The sequence below is a fragment of the Salminus brasiliensis genome, chromosome 18 (genome assembly GCF_030463535.1).
Source record: "Salminus brasiliensis chromosome 18, fSalBra1.hap2, whole genome shotgun sequence".
In the NCBI taxonomy this organism is placed as follows: domain Eukaryota; kingdom Metazoa; phylum Chordata; class Actinopteri; order Characiformes; family Bryconidae; genus Salminus; species Salminus brasiliensis.
Window position 1 is genome coordinate 9,483,170 of NC_132895.1, and position 22,238 is coordinate 9,505,407.

A 22,238-nucleotide genomic window follows, 5' to 3' on the forward strand; every position below is an offset into this window, starting at 1 on the left:
ATCAGGCTCGCCGTCACCAAAACAAACGAATGTTGGATTTCTATTGGTTGATGACAATGAAGGACGGCGCGCTTGGCCAATAGTGCAATGCTAAGGGCGTGACGAGAGGAGGATCAGCAAATCACAACGGTGAACGTTGAAAAGGAGGCGGGGCTTTGCCGGCGCATCTGGCAGTGGCGGTTGTTTCAGTATGGCGGCTGTTGCTGAGGGCAGAAACGGCGCCGGGATTTATTGGATTAATGACAGTATCCTTTCCCGTTATTTAACGTTTAATCGTCTTGTCTGTTTCTCTGGTTGCGTGATTTGTTAGGATTCGTTCCGTTTGAGGGCTGGGTACTTTTCTGTAGTTATTAAATCGTTAGCTAGCACTAGCTAAGTAGTGCGACTAGTCCTCGCTCAGGCGAGGTTGCCAGGCTGAACATTGGCTAAGTAGCTATTAGTTAGCCAGGTTAGCTCCCAGGCAAGAAGGACAGTCACTGATTTCTGCCATAATCAGATCAAATATGATATATTTGCATTAATTCGTTAAATTTAGTCAACTGTACATGTCATTAAATCATTAAATGGCAACAGTTACAAACATTTCAAGCTAATTTTCCATTTTCACTCCTTGTTTTTATCAGTTTCTTTCTTCACAGCCTTCTGGAAAGTTAACCTTTCTTCAGCATTTGTTTACATACATTTTATTTATATATTACCATGAGTAAAAGGGGAAAATAGCATGTATCTGTAGCTAAACAGTGGAAACAAGACATATCCTTAGTACCTTATTGGTTTAACCTTGTGTACTTAGATAACTTAACTAGACAAAATGCTGTGTTGAAAAGTTGAGGATTAGTTACTGCTTTTCCTAATACCTCCTCTCACAAGATGCCATAGTCAAATAAGAGTTAAGAGTGTGAGATGTGACACATAAACTTTGCATATCGGTCAATATGCATTACTTTAAACATTACTTTACTAACTGCAATTAGCACATAGATGCAAATGTACTGAATAGGTATTTATTTGCCACTAAAATAATACAAAATTGTTCAGGACCTTAACACAGCCTTCAAATTCAAAATAAAAAAGGAATCAGACATCTTGTATATTTAAAAAAATATATATATATATTTCCTAATACCTCCTCTCACAAGATGCCATAGTCAAATAAGAGTTAAGAGTACGATATTTATATTTGCGTTTAATTCAGTTAAACAACTAAGTTAAATGTCTTAGAAAGGACCACCCCCCAGTCTTTCAGTTTTTTAAGGACACGTTTCTCTTCTCAGCTTCCTGGAAATGTGTTATTTCTTAAACATACATTATTACTTAAACATACATTTCAGTTGTAGATTATCATGCAAAAGCAAAAGCAGGGCAAAAGACTATACATTTATCTGTATGTGTGCCATCCACACGGTTGAAACCAGCCATGTGACTCCACTGCTGCTGTTCTCTTCACTGGCTTCCTGTAGCTGCTGCCCGCATCAGATTCAAAACCCTGACGCTGGCCTACAAAGCCAAGACTGGACCAGCCAGCCCCTCCGTACTTGATGGCAGTGGTCAAAAGCCGATCCGCACCAAGAGACCTTCCAGCTTCAAGCACGGCTCGGCTCGACCCGCCATCCCTCAAAATCCTCGGAAGACAAGCGTCCAGGCTTCTCTCTGTCCTGGCACCGAAGTGGTGGAACGAGCATCCCCTGGGTGTCCGAACAGCAGAGTCCAACGCTCGCTGTCTTCAAACCCAGACTGAAGACCCTCCTCTTCTGAGAGGACTTGGGCCAATAGCAGAGTGGTCCTTTATTGACTTGTGTTTAGTAGAGTCTAAACTTAAATGTATCTTTGAATTTTAGCCTTTTCAAACTAGCTGAGGTTTTTCTTGGGTAAATAGCAAAGCACTTTTGTAAGTCGCTCTGGATAAGAGCTTCTGCTAAATGCCGTAAATGTAAATGTAAATGAAACCTGGGGTGGTGGTGGCTCACTGGAGGTTGTTGATAACAGGGTTGTGGGTTCGATACCCAGGCTCGGCAAGCTGCCACTGTTGCAAGGCCATTCACCCTCTCTGCTCCCTGGGCGCCACAGCAATGGCTGCCCACCGTTCCGGGCATGTGTGCTCACTATCCACGATGTGTGTGTTTCACTGGTGTGTATGTGTGTTCACGGCATGGATAATTTAAAGGCGCAAATGATGAATATGGTTGTCTTGTCCTCAGCACCTTACAGGAATCACCTTATTTACTTAACTTGCTAAGCATCAGATGAAGATCAGTCTGTGGTGTTTGTTCCAGGTATGGTGTCATGTAACACAAAATGCCCAAATCACAGATTGACAATATTGGTTTATCACTGATGTTAACATTCAAGAGATTTTAACCTTTGCTTTTACTTATTATTATGTTATATGTTTATTTGTACTGTTCTGTAGACATCTACACATCCATTGTTGCATATGCATTGTGAGGAAAAAAAATATTGTAGCAAGTCTCCAATTTCACAGCAAACCTTTCCCTTGGCTCTGCTTTCAGGAATGAACAAAAAGATGGGACTAAAGTCTGTGACTGTAAGTGGTAATGAAGGAAAGGTTAAAGGTAGAGCTGCCCTAGACAGTGCAAGGAAGTGTGGGACGAAGTCATGCCTGCCAGTGCCACTGCTCTCTGCAGATAAAACTGTGCCTAAGGACCCATTACAGAGGACCTCTGCTTTTTCTGCCAAATCCAAAACTCCTGCCCAAGTGTCAGAACAGCCTGTGGTCCAGGTAAGAATAGGTTTGCTTTGTTGCTCACACATTCCCAGATGTACTTGATTTTATGAGGAACAAAGTTCATGAGATGTTGGTGTAGTGTAATGGGTAAGTACTAGGGATGCACAATTCGTCTTTTTCAGTTTCGATACGATACATAAACTTTGCATATCGGTCAATATGCATTACTTTAAACATTACTTTACTAACTGCAATTAGCACATAGATGCAAATGTACTGAATAGGTATTTATTTGCCACTAAAATAATAAAAATTGTGCAGGACCTTAACACAGCATTCAAATTCAAAATAAAAAAGGAATCAGACATCTTGTATATAAAAAAAAAAAAAAAATATATATATATATATATATATATATATATATATATATATATATATATATATAAAATAAAAATAGATTAAATATATATTAAATAAATATATTAAAATAAATAAAATGCATCAGCCAAAAAAAACAAAAATAAGTAGCTACACTTTGTTAAACACACAAACAGTAATCAATCTTATTTTTATTTAGTGTAAACATTAATTCAAAATAAAATGTAGCAGCTGAACCTGAAAATAAATAAGTAACTTGGCCAAACATACAAGCAGTAATTGCAAACATGTAAAGGTTTAGTGCAGTCTCACACCAACAAATTAAAGTAAAAGGATCAGTTCCATGGATCGGTCTAAATCTATACCCGATCCAGCTAATATTGTTAATATCGGGACCGATTTCTGTTCCTAATATCGGATTGGTTCATCCCTAGTAGTCAAGTCAAGTCAGATTTATTTGTATAACGCTTTTTACAACTGATGTCGTCACAAAGCAGCTTTACATAAATAGTGATTAATAAAAGATAGAGACAAAGAAAAAAGAAGAAAATAATGTAAGACATGATGGATCAAAGACCCCAGTGAGCAAGCCAGCGGCGACAGTGGCAAGGAAAAACTCAGAGCTGGAGGAAGAAACCTTGGGAGGAAGTAACCTTGCTCTCCTTGTGTAAGACTGGGGTTCAGTTCCCTGGTCGGGCAAGCCCACCAATATACCAATATACACCAATATACAGAGTTTTTGGGCAAGACTCAATCTACATTCACCTACCTGGGTCACTTGATTCAAATGTAATTCACTCTGAAAAGTGGCTCAGCCAGATGATGTAAATTATAAATGGTAATATTACCAAAATAGTTGTATGTTTATCATGCTTCTTCTTATATAGCAACAGTGTGTTGTATTTTTCTTGTGTTCAGACACTGTCTCACACACCCCAAGCCAGAAGCAAGGCTTCACTTAAGGACCTCTGCCCAGAAGACAAGCGGCGCATTGCTAACTTGATTGAGGAACTGGCCAGGTATAATCCTTTTCTGGATTGGTGCTCCCAAATATATACATGTTTCCTCATGTTTTAGGCTTATTTTTAGGTTTATTTTTCCTCAGCTGGTTAAGTTCCAGGTTCCATCATGTCTGATTTGAAATGCTGTATTTACACTATATCTACACTATTTATACTTTATTAAATAAACCCTAAACATAAGAGTCTTTACTGGTATCTGCCCTAATTTTGGCATCTCCAATTTGCAGAGTGAGTGAAGAGAAAGAGGAGTCTGTGCAGAGACTCCGAGATGAACAAGAGACGTTTGAGAAAAAGATCCAACAGCTAGAGCAGCAGAACCGACTCATTGTACAGGAAAGAGAAAGTATCCTTTGTTTCTCTTTGAGACGCGTTTGAATACATTTGCATAACTATTTAAAGTATGCACGGCAAAACACTGTGTTTTGGGTAATTTGACTCCTGTGAAACTTGATTAGTTTTGCTAAATTGCAGCCATTAAATTAGAATAGTTGTAACCAAGTCTGTCTAGATGGACGTCATTCTAATGGTCTTTCTTCACTGGCATGCATACTTACACTGATATCTATTACGGTTGAGGCCAGCAAAAGCTGTCTGAATCACAATGGCACAATTTCAGTTGGCAGACAGGGGTCCGTTCAATTCCAATACAGGAGATGAATTTAATTTTCCGGTAAAAGCAGCACATAAAATGTATATGGATGAAATATGAATTGTGATTTTCATCTCTTGAGTGGAATGAAATTAAATTGACCCCTGCATTTCTTTCAAATGTACAAGTCACAGCAACCCTAATTGTTGCTGATTGGGTGAGTAATCCGGGTAGGCGTTTTTTTTTTTTTTGGGGGGGGGGATGGGGGGAAGAGGCGCTTGTCTGGGTCAGCAGTGTCTGCGGCACTTGCCGCAGTTTCTATCTGTGCATTGTCACATTCTTGGAGCAGGGTTAGTTGTTTTCTCCCGTTCTCACAGTCTCGTTGCATTGGTGTAATACTTATGACTTTACTGCAGGGGGCAGTGTTGTTTAAGCAAAGAAAAAAAATCCTTTTTGTCCTGCTGGTATTACATTTTAAGTACCTGATGGGAACGCAAACCCAGTTGAACCCTATCCGTGGTTAAGAGAAGGTGATTTACCTTGTGTTGGCATGGTATTTTATAAAGGGGCCCGCAGACCTGGTACTCGAACCTGGGCATACGTCTATAACAAAGATTTGGCCCTCGTTTGCATTTGGGTTTTTATGCATAAGATGTTGGAAATGTGGTCTTTTTTTGTAGGCTATATAAATTTCAGTGCTTAGTGTGTGGAATTGTGCTTCAGGACCAGGCTTAGCTTTGGTTTTTGCTTTCTGCTTTTTAGCTCTGTGAAATTAAAAACACTGGCATGGATCACATAGTCAAGCTCCCTTTCTATGCCAGCCTGTCATTTAACCATCATTTAAATTAAGATCATTTAACACCATAAGCCTCTTAAAGTTCATACTCGCCCCCTTTGGCACCTTTGCTGCTGTTTTGTGCTTTGACACGGGTCAAAGAATGTGGTGAACCCTTAGTTTAGCCCAGGGCCACGAAATATGAAGAGTAATCACCAGCTCCTAAATTGCACAATTGGCACCAGAGCTGAGGAATTAGGAGTGCACAACGCAATTAAATGCACTTTAGCTCCAAGTCCTGGCATTTGCGCTAAACTTCTAAACTCCATTAAAAAGAGATTTTATTCTAAGACAAACTCTGCGAAAGCCCCCCGAGGAGATTGGCACTCTAAAGGCACCGCAGAGACACTGGCTTTTCAGACTGCTCTAAAAGGTTAAGGGGAGGCGAAAGGCAAACTCACTTAAGGAGACTTGTGTAGAATAATCTCCCAAACAATCAGCTCTATCTCATCTGCCAAGACCACAGTTATCAGGGGGATATCTCCATGCTTTGGATAGAGCGAGAGGGGAGGGGGGAAAAAATCATTAAATTCTGTACTGCGAGATGAAATTTGAAGCTCTTGTATAGAATGAAATTAGAATTTTATCAAGTCTCTCTTTGGCATTCAGTGCCACATCTCTGAGCAGTAGATTCCATTACAGAGAACGGCGCTTAACTTTGTTCCTCGGAAAAAAAATAAAAAATTACATCAAGCACTATAGAAGACACAAAGGGGAAATTGAATGCATTCATCAATATCATTAATCTTCCTCAAGTTGGGGTAGAAGCGTTTTGAATAGCATTGATGGATGGCAGTAGTAAAACCACTCTTGTAACAGTTTGTTTGCCTAGTTATGAGTTTGTTGATCATCTTGTTCTTTGGCAGGCCAAGAATTCATGAATTAGTTTTTCATCACAAATCCAACAACGCTAAATCTTACTCATGAGTAATTGCTTTTCCACATCTTCTAACCGGACAAAGCACACCTAAGCCAATTTCCACATTAAGTGTAATATCATAATATTAAAAAAGCAGAAACCCTTATGTTTTCTTTAATGCAAAGAACAGCTATGTAAACTGTCCTCCTATTGATTTACATCACAGCCCCCCCACACACAAGCACACACACACACACAGACTAGGGCCTACTTGGCACCGAGCACCGGCTGTTAAAATATTCTCTTCAGCAAGATTTTGTTCCACCTTGAGGAGGATTTCATTATTTCATTTCTGTGCAGGCTGACAGGGGAGTGAATCATGTTGACAGCGGCTGTCTGAAATATCGAATGCAAACTCTGATTTTGTGTATTTTTGGACGAGGGAGGAGAAGCCATCGCTCCAGCTTTTCTTTCCTGATGTAGGACCCGTGAAGCTAGCTCCGATTGGCGCACAGCCAGCAGAGGTGCCGGTATGGTGGGACGCGGGAGAGAATCTTATCAGTCGCGCTCCAGTCGCTCCAGATTACCAGTTGCTGAGCGTTTCCTGCGCATCCTCCTGTTAATGTATTAATGTGTGTGTTTACGGCCTGCCTGCCTATCGAAGTATCGGACGCTTCTCGTCAGCACGCAGGGAGATGCCTGTGTGTGACGCGCCGTATCAGTGAGCTGTGAACGCTTGCCAAACACACTGTACTCGTATTGAACTGAGAAGAGTCCATTCTGACCAGTTCCTCGTCTATTGGTTTGACTGTATGCTAGGTGTCCAAATGTTTATGGACACCCCTTCTAATTGGCGCCTTCAGCCACATTAAGTTACACACGTTGCTGACACAGATGTGCAGACGCGTGCACACACAGCTTGACTCTCTGGAGCAGATAAACATGGACCTATTGGCACCCTGCCTAATGCCAGAGGGCTAGAGGCACCCCCCCCCCCTGGATTGAGCTGTGCAGCAGTGGAAAAAGTGTTCTCTAAAAGTATGGTGCTCCATTCAGCACTTCTGGGATGAGGTGGTCAGCATTACTGATTGTACTATGAAAAATGGCACCTACCGTTTCTACTACAGGGTCGGCACGCTGCTTACTGCATGTGTAACTTTGGTGAAGCAGCTTATGAAAACTGTGTAATGCTGCAGTTAAAATATGGGCTTTAAAGATTAAAGGAATTATCTTTTTTGCTATTGGTCGATACTGATCAGATTTGTTTATTTTTTTATTTTTTTTAAAGCTCATTTTTGGGGCCCTGAGTGGTTCAGTAGTCTATTACGCTAACACTATGCCCCAAGGGTTGTGAGTTCGAATCCCAAGCCAATGCCACTTTGCCTTTAGCGGCCAGAGTCAGAGAGCGCACAGGTGGCCGTGAGGGTAAGTAGATGGTTGGTGGGTGGATGGGTAGATGACGCTCTTTTTCCCCTCAAAGCGATGTTTGTCAGCACATGCTTCTGTTAGCTGGTGTGGCAGAGCTGGGGACCTGGCTCTTACCTCTGAGCATGTGGACTGCCCGGCGATGCCTGACGCATTGGTGGTAGTTCACAAAGAGGCGGAGGCTTCGCTTGTGTCAGAGGAGACATGTTATGTCCATGCTCTCCTAGTGTCGGGAGCATTTCTATTGCTAGTGGGAGCTAACAATGTTAAGTCCATGACTTACAAAGACTCACAAAAGTGCTTCACCATTTAATCAAGAATATCTTCAGCTAGTTTAAATAGACTAAGAATTCAAAAATGCCTCTTAGCTTAGACACTATTAAACACAAGTCGAAATGGAGACCATAATACTCTATTAATTGCCCAAGTATTCTCAGAAGAGCTGGGTTTTCAGTCTGCGTTTGAAGACATTGAGCGACTCTGCTGTTCGGAACCCAGATTCTGATTTAACAGAATCAGAATCTAAACAATCCTGGGTTTTCTACTAATATCAATCTATCACAGACACCCGATCTCTGATCTGGCCATAGCTACCTTACCTATCTGATTTCCAGCAACATGTAGGTGTGTTTCCGGTCTTGTGTGTTTTATGAAGTTGGCTGAAAGAGTGCTCAAAGCTTATAAAACCTTAAAAGTAGCCGAGGTCCTGCCTTTGTTTGTGTGTGCGCATGTGGATGGGTGAGGGAGAGAAAAAGAGACGCTGAGCTGGCTACGTCATGCTGTCATTAGCCGGCCCACCCGGCGTGGCGGTGGTTCTGCTCCAGATCAGTTCTGTTCTAGCCGCTGCAATGTGTTTGCCAGCTCCCTGTCTCTGAGTTTGGCACTGTGCCCCAGCTTGGCCAGCCAGACCCAGATGGAGGAGTCTGTGAAGCCTTTGCTCTGAAGAAACTGCTATCTTCCCCCAGCAGTGCTTCTGTCTCTCCACTCTTTTTCCTCACTGTCTGCACTTTTTCGCAAAGTCACAAACATGACTTCAGGTGCCGACTGCTCCAACTCAGTCATAGATGTTTTGATGCCAGAAGCCATAATAGGTGTCTGATTGGACTAGCGGCCTCCCTGAGTCACTGATGTGGTTTTGTACCTCCGGGGCACTGCTGCAATAGAGTCCTTGTGGGAATATCTCTTAACTTTTCCCATCCATCGTGTGAAAATGTAGGCTACGTGCTGTGGTCTTCTAATAATCTGTCTTTTTCTTTCTTGTGAAAGAGCACTGAGCTTAACATATAGGGTTACTGATATTTTATTTTCTGACAGGCCAGACCACCTTTATGGGAAATTCGATCTTGCTTTTTTCACGCTATAGATCAGCTGCTGTGGATTGTGTGTGGACAGATATTTAGAGTTGACTGATGTTTAAGGCTTGTGTTTATTGTGCTCCAAAAGAGTATTACAAGCATTTTTTATATTTGCATTTTACTCCAGTTATTTAGAAATAAATATTATAGTTCCATTTAATATTTACTGCTTTAATCCAATTTTTTTTTATAAATATTAGATTTGATAAGTATTTATGCATGTATATGTTTTATGTACATATTGTGGATATGTACATAAAAATATATAGGATATCCTAAGTTGGTGCATGCCTTATTATTATTATTATTTTTATTATTATTATTATTTTGAGTCAGTATTAAAATAACAGCTGATTGTAACTCCCCGATGCCAATAGAACTTGTGGTTGAAATGTTCCTTCTTAGAAACAAACACAAATTGATAGCTTAGTGGATAATGTTCTGCTTCTTATTCAGAAGATTAGTGGTTCAATTTTCCATCTAGGCAAGAGTATCAATGCCATACCAATAAAGGATGCCACATTAAAATCCTTACTAGATTTAGCTATGTGCATTTGATGGCATTCAGCAGTTTTTGTGAGGTTAGGGTGTTGATTCCCCCACCCCACTCCTCAACTCATCCCAAAAGTTTTGAATGGAGTACCATCCATCAATTTAGAGAAAACGGCTCCACTTCTTCACAACTTAATGCTAGGGGATTTATTCCTCGCTAGCCATTGGGCATGGGGCCAACAGGTTCATGGTAATCTGCTCCAGGGTGTTCTATTTTATTGGCAGTCCCTAGACAAGCTCTGTGCAATGGGTGTAACGTAAAAGTAGCTTAATGCATTCCTTAGAAAGGGCATCCACAAACCTATGGACATGTAGTGTACAGAACTCAATTTTTGATGAATCCGTATTAGCTACCATAAATTATTAATTGTTGGTTATCACATCAGCTCAGAAATTCCATTTTAGTGTGCTGCTCCCTTCTTTGTATTTGCACGGTGTACTCTACTCGCTCTTCTCGCCTGCTCAGCACTTGGTGGGCAACACCACAGTGGAGAAAAACGGATTGGTTTGTCTGGCTGGAGAGCAGAGTGGTTTTAGTCTTAAGTGGACACAGTAGTGGAGTTATTCAGTGTGTGTTGCCCCTTGACCCCTGTTCCAGGCTTGCAGCAGCAGTACAGGGAGTGCCAGGAGCTGCTGGGACTTTATCAGCAGTACCTCTCCCAGCAGCAGGAGAAACTCAACAAGTCCATCGCCCAGCTTAATCAGTCTCGCTCTCACTGCAAGGTAAGCTCTATGCTTGTGTAAACGCGAACAACATGCACATACCTGAAATGTTCTGCCATCTAATGAAAGTTTTCCCGTCAGTGTATAGTTTTTCGTAACCTAATCAGTATGGCAGAGTTGGTTGCATGCACAACAAATTGTCATCAGTATGCAGAAACCTTGGGTCTCAGCAACTTTACAGGGAAAAAATTTCTTCTTAACTTCTTAACTTTCAATCAGTGTAAAAAAATATTTTATTTTGGAGCATATCTGTTGGTCCATTCATCGTGAAATTTGGACACAATACAAAGAACAGCTGCCAGATGTAAATTGCCAAAAAGTGTTGCTGTAAGTACACAATTAGGATGCACATAATAAGATACAGCTCACCATTGGGAAATGATACAATGGCTCATCATAACAACTCATTAAAATGTAAACAGCAAGTCTAGAGCTGGGCCCAGTGCCACTTGCATTAGTTAAGCCACAGACCCGGTTGACCTTCTGCTTTCTTACAGTGATGTAGTAAAGGGAAAAAAAGGGTTTGTCCTTTCTGAAACCTTGGCTGTGAGTAATGCATGTTTGCATGCTCCACGACCTCCTCCTGAATTAGTCAGCAGCCCACTTCAGTCCTCTTGGAGGCGGACACTTCCCTCTTTGCCCTTAGTGTTTATCTCTTGTTTGGGTGACCTTGGGTTATTGCATTTTACTGGTAGAGAATCCATCCACATCATTCTTACTGGCTCCGTTTTAGTGGAGACGGCTTTTGTGAGTGTTTTCATGCTGCATTATTATACAGTCAGCACTTCACTGTCACTCTCCCTCCTCTCTTCACAGATGGCCAGCAGTGAGAAAGCTCTCAGCAGACCGCGGGGTGGGGGAGGGATGGGGGCTGCTCTGGATGGCTCTTACTTGGATCTTCCATCTTCTGGAAGTAAGGCTGGGAGAAGAGGGTCAGTGGGTTGTGCTCACCTTTCAGGAGAGTTGTGTAGTGGACCTCCATCCGTGCCCTCCTCTTGTAGTGAGCGAGACGGCATTGGCCATGATGGGAACACAGTAGGCGCCCGCAAGTGTCCAGAAGGAGCATGGAGTGAACCTGGACCTGACAGGCACTCAAAAAGGGAGCAGTTGGTCAACACTGCTGTGGGATCACGTGGTACTACAGAGCCTAGAGGCTCATGCCATGGCTTGGGAGTGGAGAATAGAAACAGGGCCAGTGTGGATCTCAGTGGGACAGTCACCCCCCTTGGCAGGGAGGACTGGGCTGAGAAGCGCCAGCGTTTGCTGCATCAGAAGAAGCAGCTGGAGCTGGAAAGGGAGAGACTGCAGGCTCAACTTGCTCAACAAGAAGAGAGATTGCTAAAACAGAACCAGGAGCTTCGCCAGTCCCGTCTCAACTACAGCAAGTATGGCAAATTAGTTAGCTGACAATCCTGCCTGCATTTTGAACAAGGAAGGCTATATTGCTCAACGTCTATTATATCCCTAACTGTTTACAAGCCTTTCTTTGGTGATGTACCAGAACATTCTCTCTTTTGTTAGGTTCCAGCAAGCAGCTGCAACAGAATTGGAGCAGTCCTTTAATGGAATTCGGTTAAATGAAGATGTTCAACCCACGGTCATTGTTGATCCACTCAGGTAAAGTCTAAAGTTGCTCTCTCTAAAGAGTTTTTTTTTTTTTTTATTTTTTATTTTATTGAATTTTTTTTTTTATATACTCCATTTAGAAAAAGTTAACTTTTGTATAATGCTTTGGAAAATGACACCACTATATTCAGGTGCAGCTCCAGTAATTATTTCAGGGAATGCATGTGCAGCAGGGAGCTTGTGTACCACTAGGCTATCTTCTCTAAAAACAGTGTTCTATCTTTCTTTCTCGGTCTCTGTTTGATCCTACAGTGCAAGAAAAGAGGGAGGTCTACAAGTCTTGCAGGGAGGTGTCAGGCAGCCTTTAAATGATGCTCTACCACAGACATGCAATGGGAATATTCAACCTCCTGTGCCAATACTTTCATGTGGTAAGATGTATGCATGTGTTTGCGTAGTTGGTAAACACTATTATTCATATGAATGTTTGCTTATTATCATTAAAACATATTTTCCTCTGAAGAACTCCCTGCGATTGCCAAGAAGGATATGGCCACTTCTCCTGTGCATTCCCAGAGTTTCAAAAAGGCTGATTCACCCCTGGCGTTGCCTGTAACCATTCCTAAAACTCCCAAGGCCTCCAGGTAAGTTAGACTTGCCCTTGCATTAAAGGCCCCTTACAGAAATGCCCTGACGTTAAGAATGCTGAAGGAGACTGACAGGGCTAAAAGAGCAGGTCTGCTCAGTTACCAGGTTGTAGTCAGTTAAGTTGCAGTAGCAGCATTCCCTGTAGTGTAGTGACAATGACCGAGACTTCATTCTCCCTCTTACAGTCAGTGTACCAACAAAATGATTTTGCAGCTGTTCTAAGGTACAATTTGCTATAGAATGTTGCTTTCAGGGTCCATTTGTTTTTATTAGGAGCACACGACTAATCGACTTGGTCGACTAAAATCAACAACTAAATTAGTTGGCAACGTCGTGTGGTTCTTGAGTTAACTAGGTACAGTTCAGAATGCAAACGAACCATGGATTAAACACAGAGGTTTAACCATAAGCATGGGATACAGTATTACTGCCACTGTTACTTTTTACAGTGATATTTCACTCAATCTGGAAGCAGAGCTGTAGTGAAAACGTACAGCTGTCCGTCACATGAATGAAATGGGTGAGTTAAACCGTTACGGTCTGTAAACGTTCATGTGTCACAAGCTGTGTCCAGTTTGTGTGAGGCAATGGCTCCGCTCAAAAGCTAACAGTGCCAAAATCAAAGTCCCTAATACAAACAGACCATGTCAAAATAAGTCACTTATACAAATGAAGCAGTAACAAAATAATTTAAACCTAAAAGCTAAACATTGTCGCCTCACTTTTTTTTTCTTTTTTTGCTAATCTGAAAAATTATACTTATTGCTGCTACTTTGCACATTCTTGATTTTAAAAATTTGACAGGAAAATATATTTTTGAATAAGGTATTGATCTTTGTTGTCTCCATCATTGTCTTTATTCAGGAAATGCATAAAACAACCTTTAGGTTAAATTAAAAAGCTGACAGCTACATAAGAGTTCTTTGGTAATTGAGCAACTCATAATAATAAGAATTTGAATAGGCGAAATGTTATTTGACTTATAAAACGCTAGTTTTTATATGTTTATTTTGTTCATTTTAACACATTAACAAGCTAACAAAAATGTGGATACTAACTGGATGAAAATCAGATTAATCAACCAGTTTCCTTTAGATTTGGTATAGTGTAATATCTAATTATACCACTTCTTGTTCCTCTGTCTAATCTTTTGACATAGAAATAATTTAGATTGACCATGAATATAAATAATTTTTAGGCTCTTGTCAATTGTTTCTTAGTTACTTCGTATTTGGTGTATTGACAAATTGGAGGGGAATGTAACTGCAGACTGTTGTGTTGTAACATTTGTCTCAATAATAACCCGCCTACAAGGCAGGCAGTAATTACAAATGAGCTTGGGACGATTTCTTTTTTTCTTTTTCTTTTTCTTTTTTTTTTTTTAATCAAAATTACTTGAGCATCTTTTCACATTCACAAACCGTGAGCTTCTTTTCACAATTATTTACTTACTAAGATTACTTCAATTCTGATTCATCATTCATTTATTGTCTGAGCAAGTTTTAATACTTCTAGAATCTGCAGAACTAAACATGCAATGACATTTATCAGTCAGTCACCATTCTTTACTGATAATCTTTTGTCTGATAATCTGGTGTAAATGAATGAATAAGAGAAAAAGACAAGCTGTCAATTCACTTTTCTCACAAAGCAGAATATCATAGTGGAACAAGTTTAATCTGATTAATTATGATATCTAATTAAATGTTAAAAATTGACTAATGTTTTACACATCCTCCTTATTGTGTTCTGATGGATAAAAACATCCAAGGTTCTCGTTCATATTCTTCCACGAATGGTGGTGGTGCGACTGGTTGTGAAGAGGGGAAAGTGGCTTTGCATGAGCAATACATTTAATTTGTGCTCTTGACAGTTTGGTCACTCAAGGACCATTCAGCAGTGGAGAGGTTGTTATTTCGATGTGCAAAATCTAGTGCTTGACAGAAGCAGTACTTAACAAATCCAGTGAAAGACCCATGCGAATAAATACAATTTAACAAGCTCAATTTTGGAGTGAGTGAAAAGAGGGGGGAAAAAAAGACAGCTATTCTGGCTGAACAACACAGCGGGGGTCCTTCCCACTGCAGAGCGGTAAGCGTGTGTTTTAATTGCGTTTTGGGAAATATTACGTCTATGACAGACCTTTTTTATGCATGTGAAAAGAACAGAGGGAGTTGGGGAAGTGATGTACTGTATGGGTGAAAAAGAAAAAGAAGACGACCCCCCCCCCCTTAAAAAAAAAAAAAAAAAAAAAAAAAAACAGGCAAGGAGAGACTGCTCTGAGTGTGATGCAGGCGCTGTTTGATGAACTAAATGAAGATTTTTGCCGGCTAGCGCTGAGGCTGACAGGAGCCAAGCTGAGTCCCATTAGCTGGCGTAGCAGGCCTCAGCAGCAGGTGTAATTGAACAGAGTTCTCCAGCCCGGGCCGGGAACGCACAGCCTCCCCCCACTTAATGAGAAAGAGAGAGGCAGAGAATGAATCACTGACCGCTAGCGCGAGACACACTCTGAGAAAGGGAAGGAAATTCATTACCGTTTCCCTTTAACGTGGAAAGGTAATTAATGTGACAGCATGTCTTTTTCCACCCCCTCTGTGTGAGCCCAAGTATGTCTCGCTTAGTATGCTGTCCGCTCCAAAATGCAGAATATTTGTAAGTCATTTGTAAAGAATTCTTGCTATTTTATGATTCCAGAACGAATATACTGTCTTGAAAACTAATTGCCTTTTTCTTTGGGGCGAAATGTATTGTGAATATTTTGCATTAATACAGTCCCATCTCTTTGCTTTGATAACCGAGCTCAGGCTTTGCTGAAGCTAAATGAATTAGCCTAGTTTGCATATGGCCGTGATTTATATGGATGGTATATTCGGAGAAGGAAAGATCTGACAGGGCTGGGATTTCTCATTGTCGTCTGTGCTCCGCATTTATCTCTGAAAGTGGGAAATGCAGAGGACTATTGACTACCCTGGCAGAGATGCCTTTGTTAATGATCAGCAGGATCCTTGGATTTTGAGAGGTTGTTTCACTTTCAAATTCTGGTTTTATTGTAATGAAATGTATCTGAGAGACTGAGGAGGAGTGTGTTGTATGCCGAGTCCCAGAACTGGAATAAAAACAGAAACTGAAACCCCATTTCAGATGTGGAAACATTCCGCAACCTAGAATGGGAATAGATGGACATGGCTGATAATTATAATTTCTATCCCCTCACTTTTCCATCAGCCCAGACCCATATTTGACTATGGTGGGAGGTTTCTTTGGTAGCCTAATCCTGATTGAGATCTAAAGCACACTGACATGCCACTGTTTAAGCTAACAAGCTCTGCAGAAAGTTTGCTTATGTGTGCACGATAAATATTTTATTGTAGTCCTCCATCCCTTTTTTTTCCTTTTTTTTTCCCCTTCATTATTCAATGGTGAATCTGATTTGAGGAAAATCAATGAAACTTCTGATTTCAACGGCTTTTGTTTTTTGAGAGGCAGGACCTTGGTGGAATCCAGACAGGTTGCCAGACTCCCTCAGGTTTGAGTTAACTACTCAGAATCCTCTCGCTGCAACTCGCTCCACTGTCACCAGAGGCACCAACACTTCCTTTAGACCTATCTGAGTCAGTAGTCTCCATGACCTATTCCATAGTTGTCCAGAGCATTACTCACACTGATGATTTAAGGGTTGTCCTAACATATTGAGGAACAACTACCTTCCATGTGGCACACTGTGGTTTAGTTCCCTGCCCAAGCAAGAAGACTACACTATACCAGAAGTGGACGATATGGGACGAAATCCCCAGCCCTATGTACACCATTCCCTCTCGCTTCGCCTTCGAGACGAACAGCTTTGCACCTACCTCCACACCGTTTCCTCGCTTCTTCTTCATGACTCACCTCAGTTACAGGGGGGCTTGACTTCACGCACCTACCACAAAGTTGCCCTGAATTCCGGGCCAAAAGTCCTCTGAGTTCACCTCCCCAGCAGCCTCCCAGGGTGTGATCCATACTAGCAAAAGAGCCACTGCTTAACATGTGAAGACACTCGATACAAGATGATCTGATAAATGTCATAAATGTAACTATTCCATAGAAGATCCATAACGGTTCTTCACACATGCGTCTCTTCTTTTTGGAACCAAATATGGTTTTTCTATGGTATCATTCAAAGACCCCTTTTTAGCACCTTTATTTTTAAGAATGTAGAGATGACCGCATCCCCAGTACTGGTATCTGACTAATAGCAGCTAAAACTCAGTTGTTGTTTTTTTAAAGAAGTCAACCAAACAAATGCTTAAAACCTCACCTAAGCCAATGTAAAGTAGGTCGTGTGACGACAGTAGCCACATGTTAACATTAACACAGCTGTCTAAATGATCCACACAGTATATATATAGTCTGATTTTACACAGGTATGCTCTGTACACTTTTTTATTAGGTTGGCTATATACAATACTGTGCAAATGTTTATGCACCGGCAAAATGTAGAATTTAACATTCAGTGTTTTTATTAATTCAGTAAAACACTGATATTAGAATAAATACAAATAACTATCATGGTCAAACGTCATGGTGGTTTTCCATCAATTTAAAACATCTCCAAAGTTCTCCTCATGGAGTCCTTTGTAGAGTTCTCCTCCAGCTAGGTTTTGTAAATCTGTGCTTAATGATGGTAAATCAGGTGAGCTGCTGCTGATGGAATTGAACACCTCCACGCTCTGTGCTTGGATGAGTGATAGTGTTAGGCGGTGATCTGTATTGGAAAAGATACATTGCCATCTATAATGAGTGAGGAACTTTGGTGTCTTTGCTGTTTTGTACTGTTCTTGTAGACTTCTTGGCTGCACCTGGCTGACTGCACCACTGGCCTTTGGGTCTCAGTGGTCGAGCTCACCTCCACACAGCTCAAAGCTGACTCAATTATTTTGTTTTGTGTTGTAGCATTAGCAGCCTCTGGAACTGAAAGCCACTCCAAGTTGGATGGATCAGTGTTGTCCGTTGTGTCCAAAAAGTGTAAAAGTTTTGTTGTAGATGAATAATGCAGCCGTTCGAATGGAACTCTACAGCTTCCTTATTTTTATTCACAGCAGCTGCCAAAACACTAAGTCTATCGAGCGCCGTCCATCCTGTTTTCCAACTGTAGCAGCAACCTTTTGCGTGCCGTTGAACTCCACCACTCGTGGGCCCTTTTCACGGGGGAAAAAAAGTCATTTATAATTTTGTATCTTAGTAAAAAGATTGAGTGTGGTTTTGATGGAGTCAGTGAGTAATGAGAGTTCTCCTGCCGATGGGCTTCACGCACCCCTCCTTCCTTTTGCCTGCTATTGATTGGGAGGAAATTGACATGCGGTTTGTCAGCATTTGCCAGTTTAGGATTTTTATATTACTGTTTGGCCTGCAAATGAAAGGAGCACTCGAGCGTGACGGACATTTTTAATGAGAGTGGTAAAATAACTGGGCTCTGAGGAAGAGGAAGCTGATAAACAGTCTTTTGTTTGGCTTTACTGAAGCAGAGCCTGAGACTCCCTCAGAACCTCTTCCCTTCTCCTCTGAACCCGAGGTTTTTGGTGGGCGCACCGTTTGCCTGTCGTCGTCTTGTATCTGTGACCTCTCCGATGGGCAGACCGAGGAAGGCTCTGGATTAGCGAGGAGGCCTTCTTCCCTTAAGTGATATTAATGTCCCATGGTCACTTTCCAGTGAACCTTGTGCAAAGTGTTTGGTAGATATGACTGCGCCAGACATTAGCATTCTCTCCAGCAATTTCCTCCTACTTCGAGCCCCCGCCCCCTCCCCCCTTGCCCAAACTATACCCCCCTCGCCTTGTTATAGATTGTGACCGCCGGTAAGCGATGCATTATTCATACCGGCAGTGTCGTCTGTTGATGGATGGCTGTTTGAGAGGCCTGTCCGTTAAATAAATCAACAAATAAAAATGCAAATTCTCACATTTCGAGAGGGAGCATGGCCAAAGTCCCACCCTATCAACCATCCCCCTTCTCTTTCTGCACTCACTTGTACAGTCTCACTCTATATGTTCCCGTAGATGTGTGAAAGAATGTTGGCTTTATATTGTTGGCTTTATAATGTGTGAGCTTGAACTCAGCAATCCATTTATAGAAAAAAAAGGTTAATGTGGATATTGAATAGATCTTGCTTTCATGCATATGTCAGCCTGTCATTCTTCATTTTATGTCTGTGAGAATTTCTGCATTTATATTCTCTATTCTTGCCCAACAACACATGCTTTAATGACTTTTTAACGTGTTTAAATAGGAGCTTGCAGAAGCTCTTTGTATATGACTGACTTTTAATGGACTTGTTTGCGTTAAAGATGTGGGGTGCAGTACTTTTAAGTGTGAAAAGCATTAAAAGTTCATGACAAAACAGCTGTGATTTTAACATGAGTCACTAGCTCTGAGATGCAGCTCCTTTGGCTTCCAGAAAAATCCTAGGAAAGCTTATGTGAAGTGACACAAAAAAGAGGGCGAGAAAAAAAAAGCGATTAGCACCCGAGATCTGTTTTTGGATGTTTTTTAGAATGTGTTTATTCTTGCGATTGTCGCGAAATAAAATATACACATGTCCAAATGTTTGTAGACACCCCTTCTAATGAATGCATTCAGCTACTTTAAGTTGCACCCATTATTGGCATGCACACACACAGCTTGTCTAGTCTCTGCAGAGTATTATTGTCAATAGAATAGGACTCCCTGGAGCAGATAAACATGAACCCATCGGCACCATGCCCAATGCCAGGTGTGCTTATTGTGTATTATTTTATTTTATTTTTTTATTTGGACATATGAGCTGTAGGACAGAGTAGTTTCCTCTTAGCAGAAATTAAAGGTTGTTGGTTAATGGTAGGGAGTCCATGAAGCACTCTATGCCATTTATGATGACCTTAAAGTCTACTAAAAGGGTGTTACGAAACTGAAGTCTTAACACGTTTAAGTTTTTATTTGAACTGATAAGTTTTGGTTAACGCTACCAGTTAGTAGCCAAAACAAAAGCTATAGTTGGTTCTAATTCTAACTCTCCATTCCACCTTAAATACTGTTGCAGTTACACTGTGTACATTTCAAGAACTGTTGTCCAAAAAGTTTCTCACAAACAAAGTAAATGAGATTAGAATTTAGTCTGATTTTAGAATCTATTACTAAATACAGTGGTTTTACTGGTATTTACTATTGTGTATTAGCAGCTTGTGGAGCTGTATTAGTTCTAGAAATTATTTCTAGATTGAATTGAATCAGTATTAAGAGACTCTGATCGTATCAGGGGTGAAAAAAAACGTAGTTTATGACATTCCTGGTTGTGGAACTACTTTTTGGCGTAAGCTATTGACATCATTAGCATATTAGCAAATTCAGTGTGAAATTCAGGGCTTCTTTAATTGATTTAGTTTCTCTTATTTTCTAAAAACTGTTTAAAACCAGTACAACACTCAGGGTTGTGTGCTATCACAAATAACATTGTATGCCAACAAAATACCAACTTCCTAATGAGGTATTCTATCTATTTCTGAAGATAAGTAAGGTATTTGGCTTTATTTCTACATGATATTCGAAAGAGTATTGGTCATGTGCACCATTATGAGGTGTACATGTATTAAGAATCAGGGTTTCTTTAAGTGCAGTGATGGAGAATGCCAGTGAAGCACAGTTTCTTAAAGTGTCTGGGTTACGGTTCTGTCCAGACTAAAGTAAGTCAGAAAACTATTGATCTGTCATTAAAAAATAAATGTATTTAGAGCATCTAATTAAAATTGTGCCTTTTCTATTGTGTAAACAGACACAGGGCATTATTGACCGTAGTTTAAAGCTCAGAGTGTGAAATGACAACCATGCATGCTGTCACTATCAAAAAATGTGACTGATCTATGAGGCGCACAGAAGATGTGACGTCTCTTTTGGTTTTGACAGCAGCTCACGTTGTTCATAATCGCACGCGCGCACACTTTTATGTCTGGATGCAAATTGACGCTGCTTAAAACAAACCGAGCATTATGTTAACAACATCAGAGGAGCGTTCTCGAAGAATTCACGCTTTATAACTGAAACACTCTTCTGACTTTGCTCTTGTTGAATAATTTATCACGCTCCCAGACTGAGGGGTGGAATTTCTGTTAGCTCAATCTTTGTATATTTATTCTTTTATTTATCTATTCTATCTGACCTCTTTTCCTTCTAAGGAACAGAAGACCTTATACATGTTCTGCGCCCCCCCTTTTCATTTGGATTTATTAGAACTATATGCTGTACAGTAGAAATTGCCAATATACAGGTATTCTGGAGTTGAGCGTGGGTGTAAGTGTGCTGTTTTGCTGACTCATCCTTCTGTCCTCTTGCAGATTGGACTCCTCTTTGATTGAGCTGTTGGACATTTTCAGCCCCGTTGCCAACCCAGAGAGGAGCAGAATCAGCCCCGATGTCCACAGGAATTTCACTGGCCTTCGGCAACCTCTCAGTGCTGTCGGGCCCCCTCACAGGTCCCTGCTTTCCCCCCCAGGCCATTCCCAGCCGTCACAGCAGGACTTGGAGGAGAGTCAGATTCTGGAAGACATTTTCTTCATATGCTGAAAGGAGAGCACAGTGACTCACCACAACTTTGACGAGAGCTCAGTAAGGCTGTTAATTCTGTACATGCAGCTTAGTCCTTGCTTTACAGCTAGCCACAGGGCACAAATACGCCTCAGTGCTTTCTAATCATTCCTCTGCTTCTAATGCCTCTTTCTATCGTTGCTCTTAAATTGGTTTTATGATGCCTTTGTAAGTGTCTTAATTTTTAAGCTTTGCCAAAGTAATCATGGCTTTTGTGAGTTTACTACTTGTTTTTGTATGGTTTACATATGTTTTTTTATGTAATAAAACATATATTTATTCATTTCATTCTCCATAATTATTTAATATACAAGTTTTTGTAATCCAAGGTATATTTACACGTTAATTATATTCCATTATATCTAAATAACGATCAATGTTTGAACCACATTTATACAATTTTTGAAATACGCATGCAAGTGTACGTATGTCATATCTTAATATAGCTGTATTATATTATATATGCTGCTCTGCCCAGGGGCCTAGGCTTGTGGGTTTGATCCTCATGCTGCTCACTGTCTGTGAGGGGTTTGGTGTGTTCTTCCTGTGTCCATGTGAGTTTTCTCCGGGTTTATTCCCACCTAGTAGCGGAATTGGCTAAAGTCAGCTACCAGGTGGTAAATCAATGTGCTGGGAAATATCTTCACATTTGGCCACTAACCAATATTTTTATTATGTTTTTATCAGATCAGTCTTTTTATTTAATTTTTTTGTGTTTTGCATGTGTTCAACACAGCTGGTACAGGCTCTCCTTATTTGAGGACCGTAAAAAAGAATTGAGAGCCATGAAACTTCACAGAGGCATGAAGATTCACACTATTCCCAGTTATTGTGGGGGAAAAACCCTAGCTCCGGTGGGCTGTTTGAGCCTTTGAAAGTTTATTTTGATTTCAACATTTGGTGAAGAAAGTTTGTGTGATGTAGAGTAACGCAAATTGCACTTGTGTGGTTCCACCGTTTGACGTTGCTATTGTCTACATCAGTAGAGCCACCAACCCATAAAAAGAA

General features: G+C 40.8%; 1 protein-coding gene across 2 annotated transcripts; it reads left to right on the plus strand.

Moving 5' to 3' along the window:
• The first annotated feature begins 172 nt into the window (after window positions 1-172).
• kiaa1328 (KIAA1328 ortholog) lies at window positions 173-21,466 on the plus strand. Of its 2 annotated transcripts, none has more exons than XM_072661733.1 (11): window positions 173-245; window positions 2,238-2,273; window positions 2,511-2,740; window positions 3,983-4,083; window positions 4,314-4,429; window positions 10,300-10,424; window positions 11,241-11,809; window positions 11,946-12,041; window positions 12,303-12,421; window positions 12,514-12,634; window positions 20,981-21,466. In XM_072661733.1, exons 1-11 carry the CDS (start codon window positions 191-193, stop codon window positions 21,207-21,209), a joined length of 1,797 nt encoding a protein of 598 aa, XP_072517834.1. In that variant the 5' UTR covers window positions 173-190; the 3' UTR covers window positions 21,210-21,466. The 2 variants fall into 2 exon arrangements, with proteins under 2 accessions (XP_072517834.1, XP_072517835.1); XM_072661734.1 differs by having other exon boundaries at window positions 185-245; window positions 2,244-2,273.
• Window positions 21,467-22,238: the final 772 nt, after the last annotated feature.

Bases quoted from the DNA above. Each gene is read 5' to 3' on its own strand.
- kiaa1328 (XM_072661733.1), top strand. From the start codon at position 191: ATGGCGGCTGTTGCTGAGGGCAGAAACGGCGCCGGGATTTATTGGATT. The intron at 2,741-3,982 runs GTAAGAATAGGT...TCTTGTGTTCAG, and splicing joins CAGAACAGCCTGTGGTCCAG to ACACTGTCTCACACACCCCA. The intron at 12,635-20,980 runs GTAAGTTAGACT...GTCCTCTTGCAG, and splicing joins AAAACTCCCAAGGCCTCCAG to ATTGGACTCCTCTTTGATTG.